General features: G+C 37.6%; 1 protein-coding gene across 1 annotated transcript in view; it reads right to left on the reverse strand.

Moving 5' to 3' along the window:
• Positions 1 to 15652, reverse strand: part of LOC106884171 (ceramide kinase) — a 109999-nt gene that overhangs the window by 5744 nt on the left and 88603 nt on the right. The window contains exons 7-10 of the mRNA XM_014935414.2: positions 12093 to 12245; positions 5220 to 5325; positions 4049 to 4113; positions 1957 to 2162 (exon numbers count right to left, since the gene is read on the reverse strand). Of these exons, the coding sequence (XP_014790900.1) occupies positions 1957 to 2162; positions 4049 to 4113; positions 5220 to 5325; positions 12093 to 12245 (530 nt within the window). The remainder of the gene's footprint in view (positions 1 to 1956; positions 2163 to 4048; positions 4114 to 5219; positions 5326 to 12092; positions 12246 to 15652) is intronic.

The raw sequence follows: 15652 nt of genomic DNA on the forward strand, positions 1-15652 counted from the left end.
TATAATGAATTTTAAAAAATAGAAAATCATGGTGACAGAGAATATTTTAAAAGATATAAAACTATTCAAATGAATTACTGATAAAAATTACTCCTGTTACTTATCAGCATAATTAATAGTAAACTAATTAGTGTTACCTTATTTAATATAGTAAGAATTGAGAGAAACAATGCAACAAAGAAATAATGTGAAACTATTGCAAGACTGAGGTCTAATAACACTATATCTAGAGTTGTCTCCCTTACAAGCTGGAAGAATTAAAATATTCTTTTCTACTGTAGGCACAAGGCCCGAAATTTTTGGGGAGGGGGCCAGTCGATTAGATTGACCCCAGTACGCAACTGGTACTTAATTTATCGGTTCCGAAAGTATGAATAGAGAAATCGACCTAGGCGGAATTTGAACTCAGAACAGAAGAATTAAAATGTCAACTGTCTCTTACTTTCCTGTCTTTTATCTGGTCTTCTTTCATTATTATAGCTCTTATTTGTTTCAATCATTGGACTGCGGCCATGCTGGGGCATTGCCTTGACAAGGTTTTACACGAATACAGAAGTCTGTGGCAGGCTTCTGCCTGGCTAGCTCCTGTCAAACCGTCCCACCCATGCCAGCATGGAGGGTGGACGTTAAATGATGACAATGATCGTCCCAACTAATTTTTACCTTTTTTTTATTTTAAAAGTCTACTACTTATTTTTTATCAGCCTCTTTTGCTAGACTGCTAAGTTACAGGGATGTAAACAAACCACCACCGGTTGTCGAATAGTGATGAGGTGACAATCACAGACATAAAGGCACGTAAACACATATATAAATATGTATAGGCGCAGGCATGCCTGTGTGATGAGAAGTTTGCTTCCCAGCCACATGTTTCTGAGTTCAGTCTCACTGCGTGACACCTTGGGCAAGTGTCTTCTACTATAACCTCAGGCTGACCGAAGCTTTGTGAGTCGATTTCGTAGACGGAAACTGAAAGAAGCCCCGTTATATATATATCTGATTTGGCAAGGTTTCTATGAAAGGCATCCATCTGTAGAAATCTTGCCAAATCAGATCAGAACCCGGTGCACCCCCCCTCTTGAGCTTACCAGTTTCCAGTCAGACCGTCCAACCCATGCCAGCATGGAAAGCAGACGTTAAACGATGATGATGATTATGTGTGTGTGTGTGTGTGTGTGTGTGTGTGTATATATATATATATATATATATATATATATGAATGTATCTTTGTATGTCCCCCACCACGACAACTGGTGTAGGTGTGTTTACATCCCTGTTACTTATCGGTTCAGCAAAAGAGACTAACAGAATAAATACCTGCCCTTACAAAAAAATATGTACTGGAAATGATTCATTCAACTAAAATTCAAGGCAGTGCTCCAGCATGACCGCAGGCTAATGACTGAAACAAGTAAAAGATAAAGGATAAATTCATTCACACACACATTAGGCAGTGAGCTGGCAGAATGGTTAGCATGCCGGGCAAAATGCTTAGCGGTATTTCGTCTGCTGCTACGTTCTGAGTTCAAATTCCGCCGAGGTCGACTTTACCTTTCATCCTTTCGGGGTCGATAAATTAAGTACCAGTTACGCACTGGGGTAACACACACGCACAATGGACTTCCACTTGCTTTCTGTGTCACAAATTCCCTCACAAGGCTTTGGTTAGCTGGGGGCTAAAGTTGAAGACACTTGCCTAAGGTGCTACACACTGGAATTGAACCCAAAACCATGTGGTTATAAAGAGAGATTCTTAACCACCCAGCCCTTTTTTCTTTTTTTCCTAATTATCTGCTTAAAGTCCACCATATTAAATAAAGAAACACCAACTTGATAAAATAGGAGAGACAAAAAAATGCTTCCAATGAAATTAAAAGTCAGTCAATGACTAAATAGCTACACTCTGTGGAGAAGAAAGACCTGATGAAAAAAAAAAAAGACTCTCATTGCTCTAACCTGGTCTGATTGTCTGTCTCTGCAACGATATAAATGATGCAAGTAGTTTAGCCGGGAACAACGTTTCACTAGGATTAGGTCGGTACATCCATCTCCCAAATGACAAGCGGGAGACACACCTTCTGGGCTCATGGCACACCGGCAACTCATGGTAACGGCATTTACACCAATAAAATCTCCACGGATCGTGTGCCATTTTTCTTTACCTAAACCAAAAAAAAACATAATTTAGAACATCATTTCTCAAAGTTTCAAACATAGATTATCATAATTTGATTGCATACAGGATATACTACTCACCCTCCCCCAAAAAAGATTTCAGACAAAATTACCTTGGGCTCTAATTGCAAAGTAGGGCCTATTTTACTTGCTTTAGTACATTGAAAACTTATTTGCCTGAATATATGCTGTTGAAATTTGTGTGCGTCTAATAAGCTCATGAATCTTTTATGCCATTAAATTCGGTAATTATATAAAGGCATGGACTTAGTGGTTAGAGTATTTGGATCACAACTGGAAGGTTGTGAGTTCAATTCCCAGCAATACGTTGTGTCCTTGAGCAAGACACTTTACTTCACGTTGCTCCAGTCCACTCAGCTGGCAAAAATGAGTAGTACCTGTACTTCAAAGGGTCAGCCTTGTCACATTCTGTGTCATACAGAATCTCCTTAAGAACTATATTAAGGTTATGTGTCTGTGGAGTGCTCAGCCACTTGCACGTTAATTTCATGAGCAGGTTGTTCCATTGACTGGACCAACTGGAACACGCATCGTCGTGACCAACAGAGTACCAGTGGGGGTAATCACAGAATTTCAAAGAAAGGTGACTATTAAATGAGAATTGCAATGCTTCAACACATACACATGCTGAAGTGGCTGAGTTATAAGAGCATCAGATAAAATGTGTTGTTTTTGTTCTGAGATTCTGCACTCTGAAGGTCAACTTTACCATTCAAACATTTTAGGTGGATATAAAAATATCCAATTCAAGCAGTGGAACTGTAAGAATGTTGGATCAAATATCTTGTGGTATTTGTCCCAGATCTTTACCCTCTTAACATGACATATTGAACGGTAGGCTTAACCTGTTGCTAGACTGGACACCATAACTAGGCACTTTGGGTGAGGCCTTTAGCTGAGCCTAGTCTGTTGCAAGCATTCAGGCCAGGTCACTAGTGGTTTGAAGATAATTTCCTCCTTGTCTCTCTCCAATCTTGGAGACCCTGGAAAAGGTCAAGTGCATTGTCTCCCTTCCTGACTTAAACAAACAAAAACTGTAGCCGTAAAAAGATAATATAAGCCAATAGCCACTGGGAATAGTAGTAGTGTAATAATCAGACAAGAGTCTTGTTATCATACTGTGCTGAGATCAGTTCCCATTGTTAAACAAACAAAAAGTTGTGTCAGTGTTTTTCCCCCAATCCAATCAATAACTGAATTGTCAAGTTTGACACTTTCAGCAAGCAACAGGATGTGCTCTGACAGTTTCACTTCTCCAAATACATTACATGACATACAAGCAGATAAACACACACATTTCATGCCCCAATACTTTATTGGTTATACTCTCCAGATATAAGAGAACATCAAAGAATCCTGTTTCCTTTCCTATAAATCTGAAATCTAATGCTGATATTTAAAAAGTGTAAATCAATTTATGTAGCTTTGATTTTTTTTTTTTACTTTTATTTGAAAAAAAAAAATTTTTTTCCAACACAACTTGTTTGGAATTTGTAAGCACTTTCTAAAGTTCATGGAATGATTCTACAAATAACTACAGGTTTAATATTCTGTAGAAGTTTGAAATTCTACCTAACAGGAAAGCATCGAGATCAAGCAGAAGCCACTCCTTCCCTGGTTACCACCCAGAGTCAAATGTAATACTTTGATGTGACCTACATGAACGTGAGACACAGTTAAATGAACATTAATCTGTTCTTGATCTAAGTAGACCAGAATGACTCAGCAAAAGATCTTTTCTGTTATATTGTAGGGTAGCTGTGAAAGGCCAGATTGAACCTAAAACAGAACATTTGAGCCAGATATGGCTGGTTTAAATGGTAAAGGGTTAAAGATTCTGTTGCAAACTTACCAAGAGAGGAACTTTCTGAAGGATACTGGTGAAGTCTGTCAAGAGCAGCAGCACACACCTGGCAGCTGGAAAACAGATGAAACAAAAATTTAATTTCAGCAAAGTGAAATATAAATAAATAATAATAATAATAATATAGGCACAGAAGTGGCATGGAAGTTGAGGAAAGAAACCTAGCTGTAAGTGTATCATGAGCTCTATGATTCTCATGAAATCAGAGATTGACTTATGGCATGTAAGTGACTGAAATTACGACAGACTCCTTGAATAGGACGCCAGTCTGTCGCAGGGTCAACAGTTGTTGGAACTAATTTACAGCCAAGCAGACTGGAGCAACGTGAAATGGAGGGTTTTGATGAAGGACACAACACTCAGTTCGGGAATCAAAACTACGATCCTACAATCATCAGTGAAACACCCTAACCCCTAGGCCAGTGCTACTCAAAGTGGTGGTCCGCAAGCCATCAGCTGCCAGTATGCAGCGAGTTTCCAGAAAAGAAAGAAATGTCATAAAATGCTTGTGTAATATTGTATTATTTACTCTTTTACCTGTTTCAGTCATTTGACTGCGGCCATGCTGGAGCACCGCCTTTAGTCGAGCAAATCGACCCCGGGACTTATTCTTTGTAAGCCTAGTACTTATTCTATCGGTCTCTTTTGCCGAACCGCTAAGTGACGGGGACATAAACACATCAGCATCGTTTGTCAAGCAATGCTAGGGGGACAAACACAGACACACAAATACACACACAAACACACACACACATATATATACGATGGGCTTCTTTCAGTTTCCGTCTACCAAATCCACTCACAAGGCTTTGGTTGGCCTGAGGCTATAGTAGAAGACATTTACCCAAGATGCCACACAGTGGGACTGAACCCGGAACAATGTTGTTGGTAAGCAAGCTACTTACCACACAGCACTCCTGCGCCTGTTTGGTTACAAAATAAATATAAGACTTTTTTTAAATGTCAACTTTTATTATATTCATTATATATATTGTTTCCGGTATAAATTAATAATACTAAGAAATATTACAGGTTCCTGTTACATTGGTTAGTTTGAGAAGCACTGCCCTAGGCTACACATCTTCACATAAAGAATCAGGAAGAGAAAGAAAAAAAAACTTTGTGTGGTGCTGTTGTTGTTATCGTATTGATTACTTACCCTGACAAACATCGAGTGTTATCCCGAGGATGGCTGTCATGAACAGTGGTAGGTAGAAAGGAGACTTCTCCCAGGTAGGATTGATTTGCTAGAAACTTCTTGAAACCTGAAGAAAATTTAAAAAAAAAAAACTTTTTTTAAACAACAAAAATTCAATCAAACAATATTAACTTTTTCAATACACCTGTTCCTAAGACTGCATGGAAACTCCTGTTACCAACTCACTCATATTAAAGTGTTATTTAGATAAAAATCTCATTCTAAATATTATTACATAAATGATAAATTGAGGTTTTAATAAGTAAAGGTGTATTTCAAATACCAACATTGTATTTGATCATGAACTCTGCTAAACAACAACCTTATGACGTCATATCTAAGGCCAATGAAAGACAGCAGAGAGAGAGAGAGAGAGAGAGAGAGAATACTACTACTCTTTTACCTGTTTCAGTCATTTGACTGTGGCCATGCTGGAGCACCGCCTTTAGTCGAGCAAATTGACCCCAGGACTTATTCTTTGTAAGCCTAGTACTTATTCTATCGGTCTCTTTTGCCGAACCGCTAAGTGATGGGGACATAAACACACCAGCATCGGTTAAGCAATGCGAGGCAGACAAACACACACACACAAACACACACACACATATATATATATACATATATACGACAGGCTTCTTTCAGTTTCTGTCTACCAAATCCACTCACAAGGCTTTGGTCGGCCCGAGGCTATAGTAGAAGACACTTGCCCAAGATGCCACGCAGTGGGACTGAACCTGGAACCATGTGGTTGGTAAGCAAGCTACTTACCACACAGCCACTCCTACGCCTAGACTAGAATTTATATTTAGTTTTGTTCCTCTAAGACCCAAAGTGAAATCTAACTAGAGCTGACTTTGTCTTTAATCACTCTAAAAGTTCAATAAAATAAGTACAAGTTGGAATCAAATGAATTCTCTCTCTTTGTAAGAGTATGCCTTGTATTTAATTAATCAATTAGTCCAACCCATGCCAGCATGGAAAACAGATATTAAACGATGATGATGAATAATGTTATATTTAAATTGAATAAAATCTCTCCTTACTCATATATGAATGTTCAGTATTGAGTAACTACCACCGACAATAACAAGGCAAACCAACATGGGAAACAACAGTCAAGTCACACATCACTATCTTAGAGAATACTTTGGATAATGTGATCTGAGATACACTGTGTCTCAATTGAAATGGCTTTGATCAGCAGTCGCATTGATCATCACTAAACTGAGATTAAACAACAACCAGGTAGTGTCAGGGATCATCACCATCATTTTTTTTTTTTGTTTAACATCTTCTTTTCCATTCTTGCATGGGTCAGATGGATTCTTTGTTGAGGCAGATTTTCTTTGATAGAATGCCCTTCCTGTTCCTGACTTTCATCTGTTTCTAAGTCAGATAATATATTTCCCCATGGCCAGACCTTTTCTCATAGAAGACTAGAAATGAACAACATTGCTTTTATGACTGATGCCCATTTACAACCATCACATGAAGTCCAGACAAGGAATCACAAGCACACACACACACACAGGGGCTTCTTTCTGTTTCTGTATACCAAATCCACTCACAAAGTTTTAGTTGGCCTGAGATTTAAGTAAACGATACTTGTCCAAGGGGCCATGCAATGGGACTGAACCCAACACCACATGATTGGGAAACCAGCTTCTTAACTATACAGCCATGCTGTATCTATATCTCCCAATGGAGGTGGGAAAGAGAATACTGGATGAGTTCAATGAAAGATGGTGATAAAAACATACTATTTCATTAAAGCCAGAGAAGTTTTTTTTAACTATAAGTTAATATATATATATACACACATACAGATTATGAGAATATCTGACCACTCACCCATTTAAACTAGCACTTATTTGACATATCTTTATCCATTGTTTCATTAAATTCTAACCAATTAAATAATTGACACACATCCATTCATACAATTAACACATACCCAGTTATACAATTAACACTTTTCTGTTTCAGCTCAACAGCATTTTCCATAACATAAACGAAATGAAATTAATAAAAGAAATGACATTGTGTTTCCAGTTCACTCATACAATCATCATCATCATTTAACATCCGTTTTGCTATCTGGCATGTCCCAAATGGTTTGGCAAGGACTGGTGAGCCAGAAGACTGCTTCAAACTCCAATGTTTACTTTGGCATAGTTTTTATGCCCTTCCTAATGCCACCACATTACAGAGTGTACTGGATGATTTCTACCAGAGACAAAACACAAACAGATGACTTTCCATAGTTTTCCTAAGCTAACAGAAACATCAACCAAATCTCCTTCAAATCACACACTAATGCCATGAAAATATGAAGGAGGGCAAGTTGGATGACATAGTCCTAGACACTGATATTGCAAAAAGGAAAACAAGTGATAATCACAGCTGGAATGGCCCTGATTATTGGTTTTACTTGATCATTGGCACAAAGCAACAACAAATGGTAACTAAGATATTGTTGGCACTCCGTCGAGGGTTCCAGTTGATCCGATCAACAAAACAGCCTGCTCGTGAAATTAACGTGCAAGTGGCTGAGCACTCCACAGACACGTGTACCCTTAATGTAGTTCTCGGGGATATTCAGCATGACACAGTGTGACAAGGCTGACCCTTTGAATTACAGGCACAACAGAAACAGGAAGTAAGAGTGAGAGAAAGAGTACAACAGGGTTTTCCACCACCCACTGCCAGAGCCTCGTGGAGCTTTAGGCGTTTTTGCTCAATAAACACTCACAATGCCCGGTCGGGGAATCGAAACCGCGATCCTACGACCGTGAGGCCGCTGCCCTAACCATTGGGCCATTGCGCCTCCACGGTAACTAAGATATGCATTAATCATTAAAACAAATAGTTGCCTGATTTTCTTCAACACTTCAATATCAAACAAGAACAAACACAGGCATATATGCATGACAACCTAATCTAATAGATTAAGATCTTTTTGGTTAAGAGGTTAGAGCAAGTTGGGAGTGGCATTGCAAGTAAAACTTCCTGTTTTGCAGTGGCCAAACAAAAGTGTAAATATTTCATGTGTAACAGGTGCATAATAGTAAAATAAACAACAACAGGTTCTACCATAGGCATGAGGCCTCACTATACCGACTACACTATTTGAATGGTACTTACTTCGTCAACACCAGAATGGTGAAAGACAAAGTCTAATCTAATGGGATTTGAACTCAGAATGTGATACAATGTCAACAATGTGGAAAGTATTATGCTCAAAGTTCTACCAACATTATCAACCTTTCACGCCTGTGAAATAGACAATGACAATTATAGCCACAATGAGGTCTTCTGACTTTAAAGGGGAGATGGGTCCAACTCCAAAACAGGGGGCAAAAAATGGGGAGATAGGTTTAACTTCAAAACAGAGCTATAAGAAAAGGGGGAGATAGGTTTAACTTCTTCATCTGCTTTCTTTACTAGTCTCAAAATTCCTTCAATCACCAAGACCTCTCAAAATTCAATGCTTACTGAGATATAAATCAAGAATAAGAGAGAGAGAGAGATGGAAGATAGTTGATTATGCACCGGTTTATAAGGTACACACAGATATATTACTTATGGGTTCAATCCCATCCTACATAGCAACAACCACTGGATGATTTTTTGTTACCTGCTGCACTTGGAAACAGTGCAATACTTCACTGCAATCTACCAGTCTTGCAGATAAATAATACTGTAGATCTTTGGTTTCAGTCTTTCAAATATCTTTAAGTTTATTCCCTCTTATGGGTAAAAACCCAAACCTTGTACATATTCATTACAAATAACTGTTGTAATTCAACTCAAGTCTAAGAACTACTTATTTTATAATGTTTTGATAAAAAAATACAGTTGTTAACTAGAAAAGCACTCGGAGAGCGCAGACTTCCGCCAAGCAGCTCATTTCCACCCATATACACGCATGGTGAAAATCGCCCAATTTCCCAAACCAACGCCGGCAAAAACATAACCTCCTTGGCAGGGGTGAAAAAAAAAATAACACAGCGATATGATTTTAAGAAAAAAAAAACCCCTTTAAAAATAGGAACCATTTGAAGCAGTTCACAACCACCAACATCATCAGCAGTATTGTCATTGCTGCCACTTCTGCCGCATACACCGCCATCAATGTTATCATGACGGTTACCTTGACAGTCACTTTCACCACCACAACCAGTATAACCACTGCAATATCATCATCACACTACTAACACTATCATTCACACCACTATTACCACCATCACCTCAGCATCACACATCACACCGCTCCTGTCGCCATTATAACCACCGATACTATTTTATCCTCCTCCCATACTTATCTCGACCATCGTCATCATCAACACTGTCTCTAAACAGCAACAACGCCACCATAGGTTACGTGGAAACGGTGCTTTCAAGGGAGATAATCAAAGAACGCAACATCGTAATACTTCATGTAAAGTAAATATAACAAATGAAAAATCCTTCAAGAATCCATAAAAATTCCTGGATCACTACCAAAATTTCATCATCTGTTCTTTGTGTCATTACCAACTTTTCCTGCAAGTTTCATCAAATACCGTTCACAACTTTTTGAGTTGTTTTGCACACAGACAGACAAACCAACACCAATGAAAAGATAACCTTCCTTGGTGGAGGTAATTACTGGTTTCTAGCAGGCTAGTTGCTGATTTGTTGCACTTCTGATGGTGAGAGTGACAAGGGAGCATCTATGACTCAATGCAGAATAATATCTCAAGGAACTTCACTTATAAAACAGAATTATTTTGCTTTCTTTCTGATGTTTATATCTTTGTTGGCACAAACATAGATAAAGGACAAATACACACAGACACACCTACATATGCAATGTGTTTCTGTAAAGTATCTGTCTACCAAATTCCAAGCACAATGTGTTGGTTAACTCAAAGCTAAAATACAAATTATAAGATGCTTGTACAGTGAGATTGAACTTGGGCCCATGCAGTTGTGAAACAAACGTCTTAGCTACACAGCCACGTTTATGGAAACAGATTTCGTTGGTCCCTAATACAAGACATACAACGTTGCCCTTAGCAACAAAGCTAGACATTTGTTCATTTCAAACACCTACTTTATGTGCTTGTATGCATTTGAGCATTTGCCTCTGGTGTTTCACTGTTAATATGGTCCAGCTTTGGAATTAATGCTAATTGTTGGAATAATTACCAAGAGTAACTAAATAAGGAACTAAAGAAGTTTGTCTAACTACATGTAATAATAGCAAAGAGAGATTTGTAAATATCAATATTATGTCACCTTTACTTGGTTAAAAATATGTAGCGCATATATCATTCACACTTCTATAATTGTAATAATTATATAATTATACTTCTTCCACTTCTGATAATTATATTTACTAATGACTCATAATAGAAAGAAAATGAAAAGGAAATTAATAAAAAAAATCACGAACACAGACAAGTGTCTATCAGAAATATTGATTTGCTTTTTTTTTTTTTTTTTACATAGTTAACAAACAATCAGAAGAACTTGTTACTTTATATTTGGCTCCGTTCCACTTACAAACCATCAAAGGGTACCAACAACATTGTTAGAAAGACCTTGGCAGAAATAGAAAGAAATCTCACAAGATCTTTCACCGAAAACTTTGTATTTTTCACTTTGAAGACAGTAGAATGGTGTAGAAACAGTGTAGAAGACACAACTTCATGGTACCAACACTGTTGTCTCATGAATATTTCTAAGTGCAAATTTCATTAGGTTCAACTCTACAGCTCTCTGCAGACAATACTAGGGAATGGTAACAGTCGTATTCATATATATATATATATATATGAATATATATTGTCCCACCCATGCTAACATGGAACTTGGATGTTAAATGATGATGATGATATATATATATAATATATCATCATTATCATTTAACATCTAAGTTCCATACTAGCATGGGTTGGATGGTTTGACAGGATCTTATTGGCCCAAGGACTGCATTATGCTCCAGTGTCTGCTTTGGCAAGGTTTCTACAATTGGATACCCTTCTTGACTACTTTACAGCATATATTGGTGCTTCTTTCATGACACCAGGAATAACGAGGCCATCATGCAGTTTGAGAGTTGTACAGACTTGAGTGGACAACTTTCTGCTTGGATATGAGGGACAAAAGATGGTTAGAAGCTGAATGGACAGGATGTACCTGATTTTCGTTGTTAGAATTATTCTGTTGCTCAGTTTGACACCACTAGCTGGCCCTTAGGTGGCCTTATCAAGGTCCTCACTATTGGAAGCATTTAGACAAGGTTTCACTCTGAGAACACACTTCCCTTTCCTCCATCACTATTGCGAGCCCTGTGAAACATTAATGGCTGCTGCCCTTCCTTTTCTGACTTAGATTTTGTTTTGTATTTTCTTAGTCCAACTTACAGTAGCTTTTCTAAGCCAGCAGAGCCAAGCAGTATCTCTAACAGTGGTGGCCATCCATCCAATACATATTTTTTCTCTGTCCCTTTACTCAGAAGGGACAGCTGTGCTCATAACTCTTTAGAGAACCTCTGAGACTGATGGGAAGGAGAGAGGAAGATCACTTGAAATGAGAACCTTTGCCCAAATGTTTGCAACAGAGTGGACTCCAGTAAAGACACCAAAGACCAGGTAATGGTGTTAAATCAACCAATGGCTTAAGTAGAGGCCATGACAAGATTTGAACTCAGAACTTAAAAAGGCAGAACAAACACCACAAGTCAGCCATCTGATGCTCTAACATTTCTGCCTTAGTAAGATTTGAACTCAGGATGTGGAAAAAACAACAGCAATACTGAGAATCAATATTAAAAACAGGATTTACCTGACCAATTATATCGCTTGGTACCCATCCATCGGAATTTTTCACTGTCTGCAAGAACATCACCATAATAACCATAACCAACCAATGAAACACTATAGCGTACAAGCTGGTCCCTTTGGTATATAGAACAGCAGTCTATATTCATGGAGTCTCCTAATAATAATAATATAAAAAGACAAAAAAACACAAATAGTTTTTAGTTTTTCATTGCAAAAGAGTATTAAATATTAATACAGTTAATATCAATAAATGAATGCAGTTAATATTAATAAATCAATATTTATTTTTGTATTAAATTAAATCATTAATTGCATAGTGAAAAGCAAGAATCAAAATGATGACCTGAATATCTATTCTTAATACGTTCTGACAAATTTAAATACAAATATGTTAACAGCTGTTGCATTCATAAAACACTTGATTCATAAGTGCATTAGAGTATTGAATTAAGTGACAAACTGCATTCAGTTATGCGAAAGCGAAATCGTGATGGCAACTGTACCAGTAGATCACTAAGAGCACCATCCAAGCGTGATTGTTGCCAGAGCACCAGCTATCTGGCTTCCGTACCGGTGGCATGTAAATAGCAACATTTGAGCATTATCGTTACCAGTGAAAAAATATTCGAGCGAGTTTGTTGCCAGTGCCGCTGGACTGGCTCCTGTGCAGGTGGTGTGTAAAATACACCATTTCGAGCATGGCCGTTGCCAGTACCTCCTGACTGGCCTTCGTGCCAGTGGCACGTAATAGCAACCACTACACTCTCGGAGTGGTTGGCGTTAGGAAGGGCATCCAGCTATAGAAACTCTGCCAAATCAGATTGGAGCCTGGTGTAGCCCTCTGGTTCACCAGTCCTCAGTCAAATCGTCCAACCCATGCTAGCATGGAAAGCGGATGTTAAACAACAATGATGACGATGATGAAAATTCGCTTACAGCTCAATCAAGTTGAACCCTAATTCCACCTCTGACAAAAACGTTAACACTTGTTAATGACATGACTACTACTTTTGGAAACTAAGCAACGTAAGCATTTATATTTTGTGTCCACAAGCAACAATAAATTAAACTGACTATAAGAATACAGAAACATGTTGTAGCTAAAATTATTATTGGCAATAACAAAGACTTGGAAATAGAGGTAACTCGAATGTGGAGTCTAAAACCAGAAAAAATTCCTATCATAGTGGGCACATTAAGTATGATAAAAAAATATTCAGACAAATACATAACAAAAACACCAGGACTTACAAATATATATAACATACAGAAAATAGCACTACTAGGCACTGCACACATCCTACATAAAACGTTTTCAATACAGTAACCATAAGAGCATCACAGCAAACCACAGCACATACCCAAGGCACACAGAGCTGTACTCAGTAGTGCAGTGAAAGCACGTGATAAAAATAAGACTACTTATTATAATAATAATAATAATCCTTTCTACTATAGGCACATGGCCTGATATTGGTGTTTTTTACGTGCCACCTACAAAGAGCCAGTCCATCGGCACTAGCAACGACCTCGCTCGAATGTTTTTTCATGTGCCAGTAAGGCGACACTGGTAACGATCATGCTATCATCTTAAATTATAAAAATAGATAGATACAGAGAAAGGATATAATAGATAGTCTTAGATACACTATGTTTGAAAAAAAAATATGGAGTGGTCATAAGTGGAATGTTTTCGATCATAAATCTATTTTGTTAGGACTGATCTGAGACTAAACAACAACAACAACAACCTTATTCATTGAAAAGAAATTAAATATGTTTTTTATCTCAGGCTTCTGTTAGGAAACTAATCAGCTAATTTCCATTCAAATGAAATCCTTGTGTTCGCTAAATTTATAAATAGTCTTGAACATTTATTCTATGTAAACTATTCCTTGTTAAAAAAAAAAAAAAAAAAAAAAAAAAAAAATGACACCTGTTTCAAAAATAAAGACTCCTTTTGTGAACATAAATTTCTAATTAACTTTACATAGGTGATTATTAATTTCGTTTTTAATATTTTGTGATGAATTCAACGCAAAACTTAAAAGGAAAAATTAAGAGACATTAAGAGTTAATTAGAAATCTATACATACAAAACATTATTTTCCAAACAGGTGTCATTCTACTTGAAATGATTTTAATAGTTAACTTAGTTCAGGTGATATGAAAGAGAAAACGAAATAAACCTTGAATGAAAACATGGCTTTGCAAGTGTTTAGCTTATTCAATAAATGGATTATTGAAATCAATGTGTTTTTTATCACCTCAATAGTAAATAAATTTGTTCCAGCACACTTCAACATTCATTCACTTTACGAATATATTTTCAAGTGAAGGCGTGTGATTTAATCGTTAAGATATTTGGCTTAAGATTGTAAGGTTGCAAGTTTGATTTCTGGCAGCATGTTGCGTCATTGAGCAAGATACTTCATTTCACAATGCCCCAATCCACTCAGGTCGTAAAAAAACGAGTTGTAACTATAATTCAAAGGGCCGGCCTTATCACATTCTGTGTCATGCTGAATCTCCCCGAGAACTACATTAAGGGTATACATGTCTGTGGAGCGTTCAGCCATTTGCACATTAATTTTATGAGCAGGTTGTTCCATTGATCAGATCGACAGGAACCCTTGTTGCTGCAATTGACAGAATGCCAATTTGTTATTTTTTACATATATTTGCATACAAAATAGAAAAAAATTAGGTAGGGATCTACTATCATCACTATTATAATTATTACAGGTGTAAGGATTTTCGAGCGAGATCGTTGCCAGTGCTCCTGGACTGGCTCTTGTGCAGGTGGCACATAAAATACACCATTTTGAGCATGGCCGTTGCCAGTACCGCCTGACTGGCCTTCATGCGGGTGACACGTAAAAGCACCCAATACAATCTCTGAGTGGTTGGTGTAAGGAAGGGCATCCAGCTGTAGAAACTCTGCCAAATCAGATTGGAGCCTGGTGTAGCCATCTGGTAAATCAGATTGGAACCTGGTGTAGCCATCTGGTAAATCAGATTGGAGCCTGGTGTAGCCATCTGGTTTCACCAGTCCTCAGTCAAATCGTCCAACCCATGCTAGCATGGAAAGCGGACGTTAAACAATGATGATGATGATGATGACAGGTATCTTAATGGAACCCGGGATTTGGATTTAATTCCTAGAGTAATCAAATCACTTTAGTTATGTAAAGTATTAACATTACTGATTCCAAAGCTTTAGAAAAACTCTGGGAAAGGCAGGTGTCTTTCCCTTGTAAATCAGAAGATTTGCATGTAAATTATTATTATTAAGACGGTGAGCTGGCAGAATTGTTAGTGCACTGGACAAAATGCTTAGTGGCATTTCATCAGGATCCTTGTGTTCTGAGTTCAAAACTCACCAAGGTCAACTTTATCTTCTATCCTTTGATGGTTGGTATAATAAGTACCAATTGAGCACCGTGGTCAGTGTAACTAACTTGCCCTTTCTCTCAAAACTGCTGGCCTTGTGCCAAAATTAGAATTATTATTATTATTATTATTATTATTATTATCATTATTATTAAAGGGTGATGGATG

The sequence above is a fragment of the Octopus bimaculoides genome, chromosome 1 (genome assembly GCF_001194135.2).
Source record: "Octopus bimaculoides isolate UCB-OBI-ISO-001 chromosome 1, ASM119413v2, whole genome shotgun sequence".
Lineage (NCBI taxonomy): Eukaryota > Metazoa > Mollusca > Cephalopoda > Octopoda > Octopodidae > Octopus > Octopus bimaculoides.